At 40.9% G+C, this 20,187-nt stretch overlaps 1 protein-coding gene across 21 annotated transcripts in view; it reads right to left on the bottom strand.

Moving 5' to 3' along the window:
- The window catches only part of LOC145537796 (gamma-taxilin-like), a 75,520-nt gene extending 55,836 nt beyond the window's left edge, over positions 1–19,684 (bottom strand). For 9 of the 21 annotated variants that reach the window (XR_014076424.1, XM_081568660.1, XM_081568657.1 and 6 more), the window contains exons 1-3: positions 19,582–19,684; positions 7,329–7,633; positions 5,804–5,895 (exon numbers count right to left, since the gene is read on the bottom strand). Coding sequence is in view for 19 of the 21 variants with exons in the window: in XM_081568660.1 (XP_081424786.1) it covers positions 5,804–5,895; positions 7,329–7,617 (381 nt within the window). In the remaining 2 variants the exon portion in view is untranslated. Of the gene's footprint in view, positions 1–5,803; positions 5,896–7,328; positions 7,634–13,334; positions 13,676–18,999; positions 19,091–19,577 lie in introns of those variants that run through there. The other 12 variants (XR_014076425.1, XM_081568662.1, XM_081568658.1 and 9 more) reach the window with 5 other exon arrangements.
- Between the last annotated feature and the right edge of the window lie 503 nt (positions 19,685–20,187).

The raw sequence follows: 20,187 nt of genomic DNA on the forward strand, positions 1-20,187 counted from the left end.
CTTTTATTTCCAATACTCTGGGAGCTGGGTCATAGAGGATCCTGCTGTGATTTATGTCAGAGAGTGTTTGCCTATGTTTTCCTCTAGGAGTTTTATAGTTTCTGGTCTTATGAATCTTTAATTCATTTTGAGGTTTTTTTTGTGTGTGGTGTTAGAACGTGTTCTAGTTTCATTCTTTTACAAGTGGTTGACAAGTTTTCGCAGCACCACCGGTTAAAGAGATTGTCCTTTCTCCATCGTATATTCTTGCCTCCTTTGTCAAAGATAAGGTGTCGATAGGTGTGTGGATTTATCTCTGGACTTTCTATTTTGTTCCTTTGATCTATATTTCTGTCTTTGTGCCAGTACCACACTGTCTTGATGACTGTTGCTTTGTAGTAGAGCCTGAAGTCAGGCAAGTTGATTCCTCCAGTTCCATTTTTCTTTCTCAATATTGCTTTGGCTATTCGATTTTTTGTATTTCCATATAAATTGTGAAATTATTTGTTCTAGTTCTGAGAAAAATACCGTTGGTAGCTTGATAGAGATTGCATTGAATCTATAGATTGCTCTGGGTAGTATACTCATTTTCATTAGTATATTGATTCTTCTTTCATTAGTATATTGATTCTTCCAATCCATGAACATGGTATATTTCTCCATCTATTTGTGTCCTCTGATTTCACACATCTGTGAATTTTCTAGTTTTTTTCTCATAATTGATTTCTACTTTTATACCTGAAACCTGATTGATACATTTGAATTTTCTACATTCATTAAGACTTGTTTGTGGCCTAAAAAAAACCTCTCCTCCCCAGAATGTTCCAGGCATTCTTCAGAATGTGTGATTCTGCTGTTTCTTTCATGGAATGTTCTGCATAATTGTGATAAATCTATGCAGTTGGATATGCTGTTGAAGGCTGATGTTTAAATTCAGTCTCAAATGGTTGAATACAATTAATTTCATATGTATTCCTGTTTATAATAATTAGTGCCCTTTCTTTTTAACCTAAAGAAATCCCTCTAACACTTCTATTAGGACTGGCTTAGAGGTACTGAACTCCTGTAGAATTTTTTGCATGCACAATTCTTTCTCTGTCCTTTACTACCAGATAGAGATTTCTTGGTTGGAATTTTTTTCTTTCAGGACTTTGATTATATTGCACCACTCTCTTCTTAGCTGCAGTTTGTGCTGAAATATCTGCTGACTGCCTATGGGTTATTTTTCTCTTGCTGCCCTAAGTCTTTACCTTTTGCTCTGTCTTTAACTTTTGACATTTTAATTACATTGGGTCTTGTTGCAGGTTCCTCTAGTACACCTTATTTGGAATTCTGTGAGTTTTTTTGGATTTGGCCTATTTCCTTCCGTAAGTTAAGAAAATTTATACAATCATTCTTTCTTAAAGTATTCTGTCTTTGGGTCCCTGATAAGACCACCATTAATCTACTTGATATTGTCCCACATATCCCTAAAGCTGCCTTCACTTTTTCCATTTTTTTCTCCTTTGCTTCTCTGCTTGGGTGAATTCCACAGCCCTTGCTTAGAGCTCACTGGCCTTTCTTTCATACCATCTACTGTGCCACTGAACTGCTCTAGTGTGTTTTCAGTGTTTTTAGGTTTTCAGTTCTGTGATTCTGATATCTTCAGTCTTTGCTGAAGTTCTTCTCACTGTGTTCACACACCTGTCTCTGAGCTCAAGTGGGCATCTCTCCCATGATTTCTTTGAACCCTTTATCAGGAAGATTATCTATCTCCATTCTCCATTGGTTATCACTGATTATGTTTTTCTCTAAGGTTTTATTTTACTGTTTCACTCACATTTCTCTTTTCCTCATGTTGCTTGAGTCTCTGTGTTTGCTTATATACATACATACATGTGTACACATGAACATACAAACACGTGAACACACAAATTAGCCAACCCTCCCAGTCTTGGAGGAGTGGCCTCCTTTAGGAAATGAATCTTATTCAAACTTTGATGACTGCCATCCAAAGAGATTACTTTAAATTGTTCCCAGTCGTTGAGTGTTTTCTAAGACCAGTCAGTGTCCCAAAGAGGGTAGCCCGATATCTCACCATCCCCTACATTCAGGCTGATTAGAAGCCTGACCCTGAAAGGCAGCAGCTTTCAGAGAATGCAAATATGCACAGTCCTGTACACTGGTAAGCTAAGCTGTGCTGACCACTCAGACAGGCCATCTGCTGGTGTCCCCTTGGTAACAGTTGTAAAACTCAGGCCTCCATAAGAGTGGATAAGCACCTTTCTGGAGATACTGGAAACATGTAGAGAGGCACTGACAAGAGGGCAACGATAGCATCCTTCAGTCTGTTTCCCCAGGGAACAATTCTGTAGGCCTCTAGAGGTGGGCAAAACCAAAAGCCTGCCCTTGGACCAAAATTCTGAGACACGCAAACAATGTCTTTCACAGAAAGAAGAGGCTATTTCAGTGTGCTGTTTGTGCAGTACCGTGGGTGTGGCAGTCAGCTGTCTCTCTGACTCTTGGTGTCCCATGGGGCCCAGCAACACCAGCCTCCCTGGGAAAGAGCCAGGTCTTCACCGGGGAGATTCCACATGCAGCAGCCAAAAAAGCAGTGTCCCAGACACATGTAAGAACTCTCCGCTCGCAGAATCTAGCATTTTGGAGCATCAAAAGGAAAGCACAAAGAAAAGACCTTCCCTTCCAAGGTCTCTGAAAGGTTTTGGTTAGCCTCTGATGTGTGTCTTTTCAGAAGTCTGCCCTCAGGCCACAGCTATGAACATGTGCTAATCAATCAGCCTCTTTCACAGAAAGACCTAACTATCTGTTTCACTGCCTCTTGTTGTGCTCTGGGGCAACAGCTGTTTAAGAATTTTTTGGTGATTATTACAGTCTTGTGTGATCCACTAGCCACTTTGGCTACCCTCTTTGGGACACTGACTGGTCTTAGAAAACACTCAACGACTGGGAACAATTTAAAGTAATCTCCTTGGACGGCAGTCATCAAAGTTTGAATAAGATTCATTTCCTAAAGGAGGCCACTCCTCCAAGACTGGCAGGGTTGGCTAATTTGTGTGTTCACGTGTTTGTATGTTCATGTGTACACATGTATGTATGTATATAAGCAAACACAGAGACTCAAGCAACATGAGGAAAAGAGAAATGTGAGTGAAACAGTAAAATAAAACCTTAAAGAAAAACATAATCAGTGTGGTCCCCAGAACAAAGCAATGTAGATGCATCTCCTGGCAGAAGATAAAAACACTGAGGCACCAGATCTGGACCTTTGGGGAAGGCAGCAGCATGCTAATGCAAAGCAGAGGGAACGTGCAAAGTTCCTGTCTTCTAGTTTCTGTTCCCTGAGAGCAACTTCACAGGTATGTTACAACAGAAGTCTGGCCCTCAAGCTAAAAAAGCTCCTGGTCAAGCAGACAGGACTTTCTAAGAATATCCTCCTTCTTGAAAAGATTAAGGGTTTGTTTCAGTCTTCTGTCTGTGCAGTGCCCTGCAAGTGGTAGGATCCTAAGAGCTGTCTATCCAACTGTCAGTTACAGTCCCGCAAGACCCAGGAATGCAAAACTTTACCCTGCAGGGCCAAGTGGTCAGAGAGAATCCCCTGAGTGGCAGTTGCAAAACCAGAGCACCAGACATGTAATAAGTTTCCCTCGGGAGGTACTATAGGTACTGGTACTGGTATAGGTATAGGTACTACAGGTACTGGTACTATACAATGTGACAGAAGGAAAGCATGAAAATGCCTCCCACTGGCTTTAGCAAGATTTATAGAGTACAAAAATGGCACCCTCCCTTGGAGAAGACAAATGTCGAGAGATTAAAAAAAGTAGCTATCAAAACCAGCCCATACTCTTCAGGCCTACCTTCTAAGATTAGCAAATGAATGGTTTTCACATAAAGTCAGGGTGCTTTTTAAACACCTACATCTGGCCTCAGCCATGGCAAGAGTGAGTCTGTGCAGGAGCCCTTTAAGAGGCATTACTCAGTTTACAACAGCCCTTTGGGTTACATGAGTGCAATCCCCCTGTTGTTTTTCAAACTCAGATTTTGGGGGTATTCTCTCAGGTACAGGCCTTAAAAGCTGGGTATTAATGATGTTGGGTTCAAACCCTAGATCCAGGTTTTCTAGTTCCCTTTTGATTGTAGTTCACCATTGTGGGGATGGAGTTTGACTCAGCCTCTCGTATCCTTCAATGTGACAGTGATGTTATATTCCGAAGGTGGTTTAACCACTTACAAAATAAGTTTTTTAAGAGACAGTTTTTGAACATATTCTTAAACCTAAAATATATCTACTTTTTATCATTCATGAGAACTACTGATCTCCACAAGGATAAAACAACATCAAACAGAATATACTCCTTGGACAAGTCTCCAATGTGTCACTTCTGCAACTAATTGCAGTAACTCTCACTTGCCAAATCCTTCCACCTCCAGAAAATATCTAAATAAATAAATAACTTGATTCCTATTTCTCAAAGTTTAGTCCCTGGACTGGTAGTTTTGATCACCAACTGGGAACCTGTTAGAATGCAATCTATCTTAACGATCTTCTCCATCACCACTTAAAATCTACTGTAAAATGTGTTTTACATCTACTGACTCAGCATTGACAATCTGACAAGATCACTGGGTGACGAGTATGAGGTTAAGAAAGACTGGCCTAGCTCACTATGCTACTCAATTTGCTCTTTTCCCCTTAATCCTTTCATGGCTGGCTGCTGCTGTCACATCAGTAAGTCAACCTAAACTGTTCTTGCTGCTTTTCTTCCCTAAATTTCTTTCTCCATCTTTCTTTTTTTTTATGTCCCTGCCTTATTTTCTACCACTTATTTCTTGATTTCTATCATTCACTATGCCATGAGATGTTGGTATCCAATGGAAACTTTCCTTCTGAGGCCAGCAATGCAACAACAGTGACTGCCGGAATCTTTGGTTTTGATGGTACTTCATTTTCTTTGATTCTTGGACATTTCCACTTCTAAAACTATCAGAGGGTACCAGGGTGTAAAATCAGATACAGATGTGCCACTTGAATAAACACTAACAAGATTTGTTTCAGCTCTGTCCTTACTGACAAAACAAAGGAATGATACAGAATAGTCACTTTTAATGACAGATGAAAATGTATAGTTTATCAGTGATAATTCACCTAAGTGCTTCACAAAATGCGACGATTTTGGCATTTACATTAGAACCAACTATTCCAAAAATTTCCCACCACTATTCTTCAAAGGTTCTATGCCTTTTCCATTCTTAAATTTTAAGGGGCTACCAAGGTTTCCATGTTGAGAGTGCTCTCATAATTCCAGGAAAAGAGTGCTAGTTGAAAAAACATAATTAGAACAAACACCCCATGAGTGAACTTCTTTGGAAGAAGGAAAAAGGAATACAACCTAGCAAACAGAATATTCTCAGTAAATATTTCTTAAGATGTAGTACTGTCATGTTACTAAAAAATTCAATCAAAATGGCAAAAGCCTTTATCTCTAACATTCCTTTCAAGTCTAGAACTCCTGAATTTAACCAAAAGAACCAGTCTCTTTCAAGTGAGAGGCATTACACATATAAACAAAAAAAGCTAGTCTGGAAATGCCAAGGCTGACTGACTTTCAGGATACATCTCAAAAAGCATTATAGTATTCTAAGTAGTATATCATAATACTAAGTCATACAATCAGCGTAACTCCGAAGAAATTTGACCCTTCCCCTCAATTCTGTAATATAATTTTAAACATAAAACTATATCAAAACTACATTTTCAAAGTTTATGAAGCATATACACAAATTTTGCTATGCTATATATGTGCCTCACTCCCTTAATACTCACAAGATCAGCATATTTCTTACACAGAGCTGCCAGCTTCTCCTCTGGAGTTGAAAGAATGTTTAAGGCTTGCATCAATAATAATACTTCTTTTCCTAATGATTTATAAAAGAAAAAAGGTAGCAGAAGGATGACATTAATTCAGTCCGGAAATTCTACATAAAACTTATATTTATAACTTAAGGCTATAAATAGAGACAGAGACTCGCCTACTAAATTAAAGAAGCTATTTTCAAACTGATGTATTAGCCTCACTATCATCCACATTTCTATACTTACCAACACTGCTACCTCTTAAATACTAAGCACTTAAAACAGCAAAAACAAGAGTTCTTCAGGAGTGCCTTAACAACTTTAGCAGAGGAAACAAGTTACTAAGATAGGTGGAGGCAAATGATGCTTTAACGTTAGAAGTAATATTCTATTTCTTACCCTGAGGATAGAAAACTTTTTATTTTCTAAACTGTTCAGCCTTGTATGTAGAGTATTTCATCAAACAGAGTGGTATTCACCTAATTCTTTAGTATTTAATCTAAAGTTGATACTTCATATACTTTACAGACTGCTATGGAGGTGGGAGAGAGGAAGAACAGTCCAACGTCAAAAAGCTGACTATCTTATTCAGATAAGATTTTAGTACTGAAAGCTTTTTCCCTGCAGTTCAAGATAAAATAATAGAAAAAAAAAGGAACTATGTTTCAATGTGTAGACATAACAGTAACATATACTTCAACTTTATGAATATTTTAAACTATTTAAATGATTTCTACCTGAAGCTGTATTTTATGCACAAGTGTTAGGGTCATTGATTCGGCAGGTATCTGTCTTGTTTGCAAGGAATTATAAATACTTTGCATATTCATATAAATTTTAAAGTCTTTAAAAAGTAGCAAAAAGTTGATTAAGAAAGAATTTCAAGTTATAATGTTATGCACAAATCACTAATTAAACAAGGTAAACATTAGATACAACAGGAATGAAAAACTGAGGAGCTACCCAGTAAGATGAAGTAAGGGCTTCAGATTTCATTCATGAAATTTAACATATTACATTGTTAATCCTAACTGTCAAATTAAGCAGTTATAGGACAAACCGTAAAACTACTCTTATTAACACACTTTCTAAGCTGTAAAATAACATATCATTTCCAAATTTTAGTGGATATTCTCTAATAAAGTGAGCAAATATACAGCTTTCATAGTAATTATTAGATTACTTTGAATGATCAAGCAACAAGGCAAATCAAATACTACTTCTGCCAAACTGGCAACAAGTATTTTTCTGGAAAACAATCCTTAGTCAGAGAGAAGGAACAAAGGCATACAGAACTGTGCTTTCTACTCTGCTATTTTCACCTCCCACATGTAATTGCTGGAGTGAAGCATACTGACTGACCAAAGAAACCAGGTGTATTAGCTAAACATCTATCTCAAAACTGGTCATGTTCCACCATTACTAGTGCTGCAGAAAAATATAAGTTTAACAAGCACCATGTGAAAATGTCCAACTCCTGAGCAGAGATTATTACCTAAAATTTTTTCTTTGTTTCTGTGGCACTCTGAATCTTGTTGGCCACCAGAGGGATCTGCTCCAGCTCCTGGCCCTGGAAGTTCCTCTCTTGACTCTTGTGTGCAGTACACTGGGCTCAGTAAATCCCTGCTCTTTGTTGTAATGTTACTGCTTTCATCCTCTTCCACTGAATGCTTGTTAGATGTGCTACCATAATTTGAGTCATTACACTGAGGAATATCATTTGATTGACAGTGATGCAACATATCTGGTTTTACTCCTACTCGGCAAATTCTAGATTCTTCCATTGTGATTCTCCATAAGCTAGAGGAAAAGAGCAGAAAAAAAAAAATACGGAGGAAGGAGTTAAACCAAATGTAGTCAAGGGAGGAAAACAAGGCTGTAGAACACTGTTTTCCACCCCACTTTGCTCATTTTCTTAAGAGTGGAATCACACATGGTTTCTCTTTTTTTTTTTTTTTTGGCTGCACCAAGCGGTATGCTGTATCTTAGGTTCCCAATGGATCAAGAACCAAAGCCCCCCCTGCAGTGGAAGTGTGGAGTTCTAATCACTGGACCACCAAGGAACTTCCCACTTTGCTCACGTTTAAAAGTAGTTTTTACTTTGTGTACATGGTACAATCAATTGGCAGATGATCATGACAGTTTTTTACCCCCTTTCACAGTGACTTACAAAAAGACAATGCTTGTTAGAATCAAAGGAGAAAAAGGGAGAGGAAGTAACTACTGTAATCATGGAACAGAAAAAAATCCTAGGTTCTGACCTTCTAATAAGTAATAAATATGCTGGCAGAATCTATCAGAATCAACTTCTGCAGAACTCTGGAATCGCCTATAAGCCTACAGAAGAAAATTAAAATCAACAACCCAAATGGAAGGCTTAGCAAATAAAAGTTGGAGATCACCATGTGATTTTAAACGTCTGTCTGTCATTCTCCATACTCCTGGTCAGAAATGACTGTAAGAACAGCGGCCCATGCTCAGTGATGCTACCAGTGCCGGTGGGTACAATGCAGACATTATTTTCATAGGATTGTAGTCTCTTTCAACCTTTCAGGCAGTTCCCTAAGAAACCTGTATAGGAGTCTGCCTCTGTTTATCCCTTGGGAGCGTTATCTCAGTGTTAGGAGATGCACACTGACTGAAACCACCCATCCTGGCCAGGCTCCCCAGTAACTATTTGCATGAATTATTTTAGGATAGGATGTCCTGATAAAGAACACGGAACTAATAAGCCACCATCAACCAGAAGAGCTCAGAAAAGATCAAAAGAGAACACCACGTCTGACCACCTCTCAGAATCCCTCTGGTCAGCATCCATCTTGGCTGAGCAATGCGTGTGCCACCAGGAAGGACTCTGAGTCAGAATGATTGGCCAAAGGCAACCTGGAAACTAACCCCATCACAATAAAACCGGAGACTGCAAGCCACAAGCCATGTGGCAGAACAGTTCTCCTGGATTCCCTTACCCTGCTGCTCTCTGCCCCGGTGCACTTTTAAAATAGTCTCTTGCTTTGTCATCACATGTCTCCTCAGACCATTCTTTCCCAAGTGTTTACACAAGAGCACACTCTTGGAGCCCTCCAGGGGGACCCCACTTCTTACAATATCAACACTAGAGAAGCTTTGGGGAAGGCTTTAGATACAAGTATAAAAAGCCTGAGTACTGACCTCAGCAGCCTGAGATATGGGACAAAGACCAGGAAAAACCAACAAGACAGAAAAATCTGCACAGAGAAACTGGGAAAGGAGAGGAATACAAGTATTTTAAAGGTCCCACATTAGACTTATCTTACTATCTCTGCTTGGCCCTCAGTCTGACCTTCAAGCAAAAGCAAAGGCTAAGGCCAAGCTGTAAAGACCCTGGCTAAGTACTCTAAGCCGCTCAAAAGTACAAAAGAAAACATGTCTTGTGTACTGACATGAACCTATCTTTCTTCATATCCACTGATTTGTCCATGGGTATCTGGGTGTCCCCTTGTCAAGGGAGGCACACTGACTAAAACCACCCACCATGGTCAGGCACTATAGTAACCATTCACAGTAGTTATTTTATGACAGGACATTCTGGTAAGGAACATGGACTAATCAGCTATCACTAACCAGAAGAGTTTGAGAAAGATCAAAAGGAGTCGTCAAGTTTCCTACCACCTCCCAGATTCCCTGCTGGCATCCATTTTGGCTGAGCAACGTGTGCACCACCAGAAAGGACTCTGAGTCAGGATGACTGGCCAAAGACAAACTGGAAACTAACCCTATCAGCATAAAACCTGAGACTGCGACCCATGTGGCACAGCAGTCTCCTGGTTCCCTTACGATATTGCTCTCCAATCTGGGTGCCCCAAACCAATAAAGTCTCTTGCTTTGTCAGCAAAAGTGTCTCCTTGGACAATACATTTCTGAGTATCAGACAAGAGCCCACACTCAGGCCCTAAGAACAGGTCCCTCTTCCTGCAATACTCTGACTTTAGCTATCTTGCACAGAAAGGTGGCTAGGGTCGGGGACAAATTCTCTCCAACCCCCACTTGAAGCCCATCCAAGTAAGCTGGGTCACTGTGGAGAAAAGAGCAATCCAACTCAATTTTTTATGGCTCTTTGGAAACAGCTACTCAAATCACTCACTGTCCCATCTAGTTCTGTAGGGATAAGAGGTGTCTGAATTCAACTGAAGAGGCTTGGGGCAGGGTTCACAGTCCATCAAGGAAGCTCAATCAATTAGCTTCAAGCTGACCAGATGTTGCTTACATATCTAAGCCCAGTACAAATGCCTATACCTACATCCATTACAAATGAAACATCTTATAAACAACAAGGGTCCATGGGCAGACAAAAGCAAGAATGTCTAGACTGACAGTAAATCATACAGTTTAGATGATAAGTGTCCCAAAGGCAAAGAAAGGTTTGGAAATGGCAGGAATCTTCTGCATTCAAATGTAACATGTTGCTCATAATGATTTCATTACAATATAATCAGCCTTGCAGAAAAGAAGCACTCGTCACACACCAACTCCATGACACTGTTGATATAAGCTAAATACAGACAGCAATCCCTACCCCCACCTCAGAAAACTGGAGCTGGGATGAAAATCAGGGAATATGGACCCTCAAACTCCTTCTTTCCCTGTGAGTATTCTGCCCCTTCCTTTGTATGCTCCTCACAGCTGAATTGCCAAAAAACCCCAAGTAGCACTTCCTCACCTATTTGCCTGGTCTCCCTCCAAGTGCATGCCTTCTAAGCTGCTTCAGTCATATTCGACTCTTCACAACACTATGGACTACAGCCCTAAAGGCTCCTCCATCCATGAGATTTTTTTAGGCAAGAATACTGGAGTGGGTTGCCACGTCCTCCTCCAGGGGATCTTCCCAACCCAGGGATCAAACCTGAATCTCTTAAGTCTCCTGCATTGGCAGGTGGATTCTTTACCTGCTGAGCTAGTGGAAAAGCCCCCTGAGAACATACTTCTCCTCAAATAAATTCTCACTTTTTTAACCTTTCTGCCATGTCCTCAAATTCTTTTTGCAATGAGGCAAGAACCTTAAATTCACTGGGAATACCTGAAGAAGCATATAAAAGAACTCCATTTTTGGTACCACAAACTGTAGGAATAAATCACAGCTACTAAAAGAATCATGTGGATTACTCACATAGATGTTTACACTGAGTAAAATCAAGCTACTGATCAAGACTGCACTGCCCAGATGGCTATGATTGTTGGCTGGACTTCAGTCTGTACTGAGTGTGGCTATGTGCCCATATTCATATAAATGGCACCAAGTAAAGGATTCTTTCCTAATACAAAGGCTGCCTCTGCCTGTTAGACATATGATACACACAAAAAGTTGACCCACTTGTTTCCAGACTGGGAAAGCCATGACACACAGGGCCTTGATTCCCTTCATTCTGAAAAGTCTTAAATGCATCCAGCCTTTACGGCTCCTTAGATCTACTGGTCATGGGTGACCCACAGTTAACAACCTTTTCAGGTCATGGGATTGATGTGCCACACCAATCACTTGATTTTGGTTACATCGCTACAGCCCTTGAAATGATCTGTCATGTGGTCAGCTCAGTCGTGTCCAACTCTTTTTGACCCTGTGGACTGCCACACGCCAGGCTTCCCTGTCCATCACCAACTCCCAAGTTTGCTCAAACTCATGTCCATCAAGTCGGTGATGCCATCTAACCATCTTATCCTCTGTCGTCCACTTCTCTTCCTGCTGTCTATCTTTCCCAGCATCAAGTCTTTTCCAATTAGTCAATTCTTTGCATCAGGTGGCCAAAGTATTGACAACCCCATGAACAGTTATGCGGTCAGACTCCTGGATAATCTGCAGTCTGAAACTGTTAAGAGAAGCACACTGACTGAAACCGCCCATCCTCGCCAGGCACCAAAGTAATTATCTGCATAAGTTATTTTACAACAAGAGGTCCTGGTAAGGAACATGGAACTATAAGCCACCACCAATGGAAGAATTTGGAAGAAGGTTAAAGGGAGACCCTGCATGTCTGACCACCTCCCAGAGTCCTTGTTGCTGGCATCCATATTTGCTAAGCAATGCATGCAGCACCAGGAAAGACTCTGAGTCAGAATGACTGGCCAAAGACAACCCAAAAACTAATTCCATTACCATAAAATCAGACACTGCCAGCCATGTGGCACAGCAGTTCTCCTAGGTTCCCTTACCCTTCCACTTTCTGCCCAGACTCCCCTTCTCAGTAAAATCTCTTGCTTTGTCAGAATGTGTGTCTCCCTGGACAATTCATTTCCAAGCATTAGACAAGAGCCTACTTGCAGGCTCTGGAAGGAGTCCCCCTTCCTGCAACAAAACTGGTACACATTTTAGCACAAAAGCCATCAACATAAGGTGATAGTCAAGGTACCTGTGCTATTTCATCCATACTCCCTGTCATCCACAGGCATCTGGAATTACTGACCACTAGGCTTGCTTCTCAAAAATTGATGCAAAAAACAATTCTGATGTTAACTCCCTCACATTTATCTTATTTACACACTGTGGAAAGCATGCTGAGCCACTGATCAGTACAAAAGAGGTGCTGGGTTACATAAATCTGCTTTTAAAAAATCAGCACTGAATGTGAAAGAAATTCAAAGAATCTTTGTCACTTTTAGGCTGCTGCTTCTTTATTTCTCCCAACAGCATAACCATGTGAGCTCAAGTGGCATACTCTACCCAAACTGGTACCTAGAAGATTCATACTTGGTTTCAGCTACCTGGACTGTCTTGTGAGACTAAAATAGTTGTGTACCTGTGAACCAAGTGGATAATGACCACTAATAAAGTAAACTGCCTAAGGAATCTTGCTCTGGTGACCTACAAGTCAAAGAGGAGGACACAATGGATCTCTGCAAGGTTTATAAAAGTTCCCTCCTCTAGTACCTAGCCTTGTGGGAAAAGGGACGTCATGAGTAGGTAAACGACTGGACAAAAACTGAAATTATAGCTACTGGAAATATAGACTTTGTTAACAAATTTAACATTAACCATCCAATGTGGTTAAAAACTACCCTCAAAGTCTTCATCACAAAAAGATGTACCCTTCTGTAGCTCTCTGACAGCTCAGATGACAATCTATCACTCAAACGGAAACAGCAGTGAAAGTCCCAGCTCCTGCATTTCCTAAACAAAATGCTTACCATCATCACCTTATATCTCTCTGACCCTTGCTTCTCTAGACACTGCTAAGTCATTTCAAGGATAGACAAACACCATCTACCTGGTGTCAGACACAGACAGGATAAGTTGGACTATGTGGCCTTAGGAAGGTCTTTAGAAGAGAAGGATGTGAATCAGTTAGTCACCTGCAAACCCTAGTGTTACCAGTTGGCTAGGGAGCCATACTGCAAATCACTTTAAATCTGTGCCCAATGGAAAACACAACTGTAAGTTTCACTTTAGGAACCTGAACAATTATAATCCATATTTCATTCCGAAAGGTACCATGTGTGCCCCTTCTCAGATGGAAGCCGGGCATGAACTTACATTACTGTAGAAAAAGTTTCCCACATTCAGTTCACTTCAGTTGCTCAGTCGTGTCCGACTCTTTGCAATCCCATGAATTGCAGCACGCCAGGCCTCTCTGTCCATCACCAACTCCCAGAGTCTATGCAAACCCATGTCCATCGAGTTGGTGATGCCACCCAAATATCTCATCCTCTGTCGTCCCTTTCTCTTCTTGCCCCCAATCCTTCCCAGCATTAGGGTCTTTTCCAATGAGTCAACCCTTCGCATGAGGTGCCCAAAGTATTGGAGTTTCAGCTTCAACATCAGTCCTTCAAATGAACACCCAGGATTGATCTCCTTTAGGATGGATTGATTGGATCTCCTTGCAGTCCAAGGGACTCTCAAAAGTCTTCTCCAACACCACAGTTCAAAAGCATCAATTCTGTGGCGCTCAGCTTTCTTCACCGTCCAACTCCCACATCCATACATGACCACTGGAAAAACCATAGCCTTGACTAGACAGACTTTTGTTGGCAAAGTAATGTCTCTGCTTTTCAATATGCAATCTAGGTTGGCCATAACCTTCCTTCCAAGGAGTAAGCGTCTTTTAATTTCATGGCTGCAATCACCATCAGCAGTGATTTTGGAGCCCAAAAAATGAAGTCTGACACTGTTTCCACTGTTTTCCCATCTATTTCCCATGAAGTGATGGGACCAGATGCCATGAACTTTGTTTTCTGAACGTTGAGCTTTAAGCCAACGTTTTCACTCTCCTCTTTCACTTTCATCAAGAGGCTCTTTAGTTCTTCTTCACTTTCTGCCATAAGGGTGGTGTCATCTGCATATCTGAGGTTACTGATATTTCTCCAGGCAATCTTGATTCCAGTTTGTGTTTCTTCCAGCCCAGTGTTTCTCATGATGTACTCTGCATAGAAGTTAAATAAGCAGGGTGACAATATACAGCCTTGACGTACTCCTTGTCCTATTTGGAACCAGTCTGTTGTTCCATGTCCAGTTCTAACTGTTGCTTCCTGACCTGCATACAGGTTTCTCAAGAGACAGGTCAGGTGGTCTGGTATTCCCATCTCTTGCAGAATTTTCCACAGTTTACTGTGATCCACATAGTCAAAGGCTTTGGCATAGTCAATAAAGCAGAAACAGATGTTTTTCTGGAACTCTCTTGCTTTTTCGATGATCCAGCGGATACCGGCAATTTGATCTCTGGCTCCTCTGCCTCTTCTAAAACCAGCTTGAACATCTGGAAGTTCACAGTTCACGTATTGCTGAAGCCTGACTTGGAGAATTTTGAGCATTACTTTACTAGCATGTGAGATGGGTGCAATTGTGCGGTAGTTTGAGCATTCTTTGGCATTGCCTTTCTTTGAGATTGGAATGAAAACTGACCTTTTCCAGTCTTGTGGCCACTGCTGAGTTTTCCAAATTTGCTGGCATATCGAGTGCAGCACTTTCACAGCATCACCTTTGAGGATTTGAAATAGCTCAACTGGAATTCCATCACCTCCACTAGCTTTGTTCCTAGTGATGCTTCTTAAGGCCCACTTGACTTCACATTCCAGGATGTCTGGCTCCAAGTGAGTGAACACACCATCGTGATCATCTGGGTCGTGAAGATCTTTTTTGTACAGTTCTTCTGTGCATTTTTGCACCTCTTCTTAATATCTTCTGCTTCTGTTAGGTCCATACCATTTCTGTCCTTTATCAAGCCTATCTTTGCCTGAAATGTTCCTTTGATAGCTCTAATTTTCTTGAAGAGATCTCTAGTCTTTCTCAATCTGTTGTTTTCCTCTATTTCTTTGCACTGATCACTGAGGAAGGCTTTCTTATCTCTCCTTGCTATTCTTTGGAACTCTGCATTCAGATGGGAATATCTTTCCTTTTCTCCTTTGCTTTTCGCTTCTCTTCTCTTCCCAGCTATCTGTAAGGCCTCCTCAGACAGCCATTTTGCTTTTTTGCGTTTCTTTTCCATGAGGTTGGTCTTGATCCCTGTCTCCTGTACAATGTCATGAACCTCTGTCCATAGTTCATCAGGCACTCTGTCTATCAGATCTAGTCCCTTAAATCTATTTGTCACTTCTACTGTATACTCAAGAGGGATTTGATCTAGGTCATACCTGAATGGACTAGTGGTTTTCCCTACTTTCTTCAATTTAAGTCTGCATTTGGCAATAAGCAGTTCATGATCTGAGCCACAGTCTGCTCCTGGTCTAGTTTTTGCTGACTGTATACAGCTTCTCCATCTTTGGCTGCAAAGAATATAATCAATCTGATTTCGGTGTTGACCATCTGGTGACGTCCACGTGTAGAGTCTTCCCTTGTGTTGTTGGAAGAGGGTGTTTGCTATGACCAGTGCGTTCTCTTGGAAAAACTCTATTAGACTTTGCCCTGCTTCATTCTGTACTCCAAGGCCAAATTTGCTTATTACGCCAGGTGTTTCTTGACTTCCTACTTTTGCATTCCAGTCCCCTATAATTACAGGGACATCTTTTGGGGGTGTTAGTTCTAGAAGGTCTTGTAGGTCTTCATAGAACCATTCAACTTCAGCTTCTTCGGCGTTACTGGTCAGGGCAAAGGTCATAAGAGATTATCAACTGTTTCATCAGGAAGTCAAGGGAGTATCAGAAAAATACAAAATGCTCTCCAAAATGATGCTACTTTGGTTTCCTGAAGAAACACACTGGATTCCTGGTGTATGACTACATGACAGGTAGTTATCACACCAATTGGAGTTGCTCACTAATAAAAGAAGGAAATCTCTTCACAACTTCAGCTGAAATGATAAACAGATGGGATTCAGGAGAGTCTCAACTGTCTGGCCACACTTATTAGTTGTGGTAAAACAACCTAGTGAAAAGATGGCCAGAAGACATGAATATACAATTTCCCAAAGATACAGATGGCCAACAGATACATGAAAAGATACTCAGCACCACAGAAAAGGAAATGAAAATCAAAAGCACAATGAAACATTCCCTCACACCTGCCAGAATGCTATCATCAAAAAATTGCAAATAACAAATGTAGAGAAAAAGGGCCTCTCCTACATTGTTGGTGGGCATGTAAACTGGTGCAGCCACTGTACGAAATAGTTTGGATGTTTCTCAACAAACTATAGGACTCATATGACTCAAGAATTCAACTCCTGAGTATATATTCAAAAAAAATAAAAAACGTGAATTCAAAAATATACATGCACCTCAATCTTCATAGCATTATGTATAACTGCCAGGATACTGAAACAACCCTAGTATCCATCAACTGTTGAGTGGATAAAGAAGATGTGACACACACATACACAATAGAATATTACTCAAACCAAAAAATCAATGAAATTTTGCTATCTGCAACACTAATGAACTTAGAGGACATGCAAAGTGAAATAAATCAAGAGAAAAACATAGTGTCACTTATATGTTGAATCTAGAATTAAAACTAGTGAATAAAACAAAGAAAAAGCAGACTCACAGATTCAGAGGACAAACTAAAGGTTACCAGTGGAGAGAGCAAAAAGGGAAGGGGCAAGATAGGGCTGAAGGATTAAGAGGTACAAACTACTTAGCTGTAAAATAAATAAGCTACAAGAATAACCTTTTAAAAATTTGGAATCACTATGTCATACAGCTGAAACTTATATTACATTGTATACTGATTATACCATACGAAAAAAAAAATTCAGGAAAATGGTGACGGAAGGACCTCCAAACCACCACTTCTACACTACACAATGATTACAATGATTACACTGGCAAAAATTGTCCAAACTGTGTTGAAACTAGAAAACAATTAAAACCAACAACCAGAAGAAAGCTTAACTAGGAAGCAAGGTGCTACATTTTACTTAAGGAATATTGTAATTTTTTATTCTACCTACCTACAGTCCCCTAATCCCTACCCTGGAAACAGTTAGCATATCTGGTGTGGCACACTGGAGGAACAGTGGGTAAGAGAACTTGTTCTTAGGAGTTCTGATAACTGGCTATATGACAGATCCCCAGGGGGAGCTCAAGAATAAGCTTTCACATCGCCAGGGTTTGTATAACTTCTTGGTATGGAATGTTGAAACAGTCACAGCTACATGGGCTAAGGAACAAATGACAAGGGAAGCAGCAGACTGACTGATAAAGGAGGCTAGTAAAGAAGAAACATGGAAGAATAATGGATCTGGATTGGTGCCAGGTATACCACAGAATGTAAAAGGCCACATGCATGTCCAGGACAGGATATCTGTTCAGAAAAGACTTCAGAGACCATATACTTTTGTATCTGACTGTGTGCAAGGAGGTTCATATTTAGGCTGAGTTTGCCTAAGTGTTAAGCAAGTTCCCCAAACAAAGTCAATTTGCAAAAACTCAGAGTGTACTTTTCATTATTTTTGTTGTTCAGGCTTTTGAGGAAATCTCTTTCAAATTTCTGGCTGTCTTCTAAGCTACCACAAAAGACTTCAGAGACAACACAGGAGAAACAATATGATCTTTACGAAACAGCTCACCATATGAACCAGAAAAAAAAAATTAATAAACAAACATTTACAACTCATAAAAGAAGCAACAATAAACCCTAGGAATATAGGAAGAATATGATTTTCAGAATATAGGGTTCACATTTGCACATTTCTTACTCACTGGTTTGTATAAACTGAACTTCTATCTCCAGGGGCAGGGTTCTTTGTTCCCACACTTCTAGATACTGGATTATCCATGATTAAGCAGAAAAATGCAAAGCATGTCTATTAACAACTCATCCAAAGAATCTAAGAATCAGTTGAGACACAACTCTCATCAACCATGCCAATTATGCTGTCTTGTTTCATTTCCCCTGAAGTTTCTATTAACCTACTTACCTTTCTCAATAAGTCACTGTCTGATTCTGACACATTTTTACATTTCTTAAATCAGTATGAGAATGTACCATTCCATATTGTACTCTATTAGAGTAGTCTCTTTGAATAAGGTCTCTTGTTATCTAAATCAGGATTCATTTTTGTTCAACAGTTACATTACAAAATTCAAAACATTCAGTTGAAAATGATAAAGTCACAAGTCAGGCAATGAAAAATAGAACTACAGGCAAGTCATGGAAATAAAAGAAACTAAGAATGAACAAAATAACAGCCATCAATAAACAAATAGAAATTATTTCTAAATGAACCAAACAAAAATTCAGAACTGAAAAGTAGGACAACTGAATTTAGAAGGGAGAAAAACCGGCAATTTAGAAGACGGGTCAACTGAAAATATAATCTGAGAAACAGAAAGAAAAAGGAATAAATAAAAATGAACAGAAGTTAAGAGACTTTTGTGATACTAACATACATATAATGTAAGTCACAGAAGAGGAGAGAAGAGGGCAAGAATACTGTAAGAAGTAACAGGAAAAAAAACCTCCTCTCCTTTGATGAAAACCATTTGTCTATACATCCCATGAGTTAAATAATGAATTAACTTTTAAGTAGGATAAACACAAACACCATCTTTCAAATAAGAGACGGCATTAAAACATTCCCAAATACACAAGAGCTAAGAGAATACTCTACTATTATTAGAACTGCCTGCAAAAAACACACAAACTCGTTAGCTCCGAGCCAGGAGGGAAGCCCTCCAAGCCGCGAGTGTAGTCCACATGACTGATGCCAACAGCCCAGGTCACGAAACCAAGCAACTCTAATAGTTATGCCACCGATGCCTACTATCCGCTTGACGGCAGACAGCAAAGGAGAACCGGAAAACACACACCACGCAACGCAGCCCTGACTCGGCGCCATTATCCAAGTACGCAACAGCCTTGCCTACGCTGCCGCAACACACCCTGAAGGGCGAAGACCCGCCCACTAGCGGAAAGCTGAGAAGCAGTCCTTGTTCCCAGTCGACCGAGGCTGGCGGCCAAGGAAGGAAATACGGGAAAATCAGTGGCTGGGAAAGAGGATATATGCCTCACGGGACCCAGAGGACTCCGAGGCATCCGCCGCAGGCGGCTGTCACATGTGGTGAACCCGCGCCCCACACTCTTTCCCCACAAACAAGACAGTTCCGAACCGCCTCCTCTAATTAACCGGCGCACACCGCCCAAAGGCCCAGCGGTCCCTCTACTCCATTTATTCTAGTTGAACCTCCTCCCCCGACTACTCCCACACGTACATCCTCCTCCTACTGTCACCCTCTGAAGGAAAAGTTAACTAAAAGAAACCAAAGATAGTGAACAGGAAAACGTGCAAAACGTAAAATTCTCTCTCACACCCCAATCCCGTCACCCGGTGGCAACCAGCACTGACCGGCTTCGGGCTGCTGGCTGTGCAGTCAACTGTCCGGAATGGGCTCAACCTTCTCTCAGCCTAGGTGCCAACGTCTCTGCCCCGCGCTGCCTAGCCTGCACGCGTCGCGGAGAAGTGACGCAAGCATCTAAACCCTCACCTTTGACCCAAAGGACGGAAGCTCGCAGGACCTAGCAAACCTCCAAACCCCAGCAGCCAATCGCTGATCCGGCGCTCTCCACGTGACAAGTGAGTGGTTTGCTTCTACTGGATAAACCTGGACGACAGAGTGAGGATTGTCTGAGGCTAAACCCGGCTTCAGGGTCAAAAAGAGAATAGAACGTCTCAGTGACTTTGCCTGGAAGAGGACAGACACTGTGGAAAGAACTGCTGGTGCTAGCAAATTGATCCGCCGAAGTTTGCACTCCGTGTTTGGGTTTAGGACGGAACTGGGCGCGCTATAAGAAGGGAAGAATATTCACTGTGCTGTGCGTGCAGCTTAATGGGAATTGTGGTTTTCTAGGGGCAATATCACAATAAAGTACTTGGGCAACTTTGAAAATGTTCTGCTATTTAAAAAGACGAGTTCAAGATCAGGTGAAAATAGTAATAACTCGTTGTTTGTTC

Source organism: Giraffa tippelskirchi, chromosome Y, assembly GCF_054371585.1.
Source record: "Giraffa tippelskirchi isolate mGirTip1 chromosome Y, T2T-mGirTip1v1.2.pri, whole genome shotgun sequence".
NCBI lineage: Eukaryota > Metazoa > Chordata > Mammalia > Artiodactyla > Giraffidae > Giraffa > Giraffa tippelskirchi.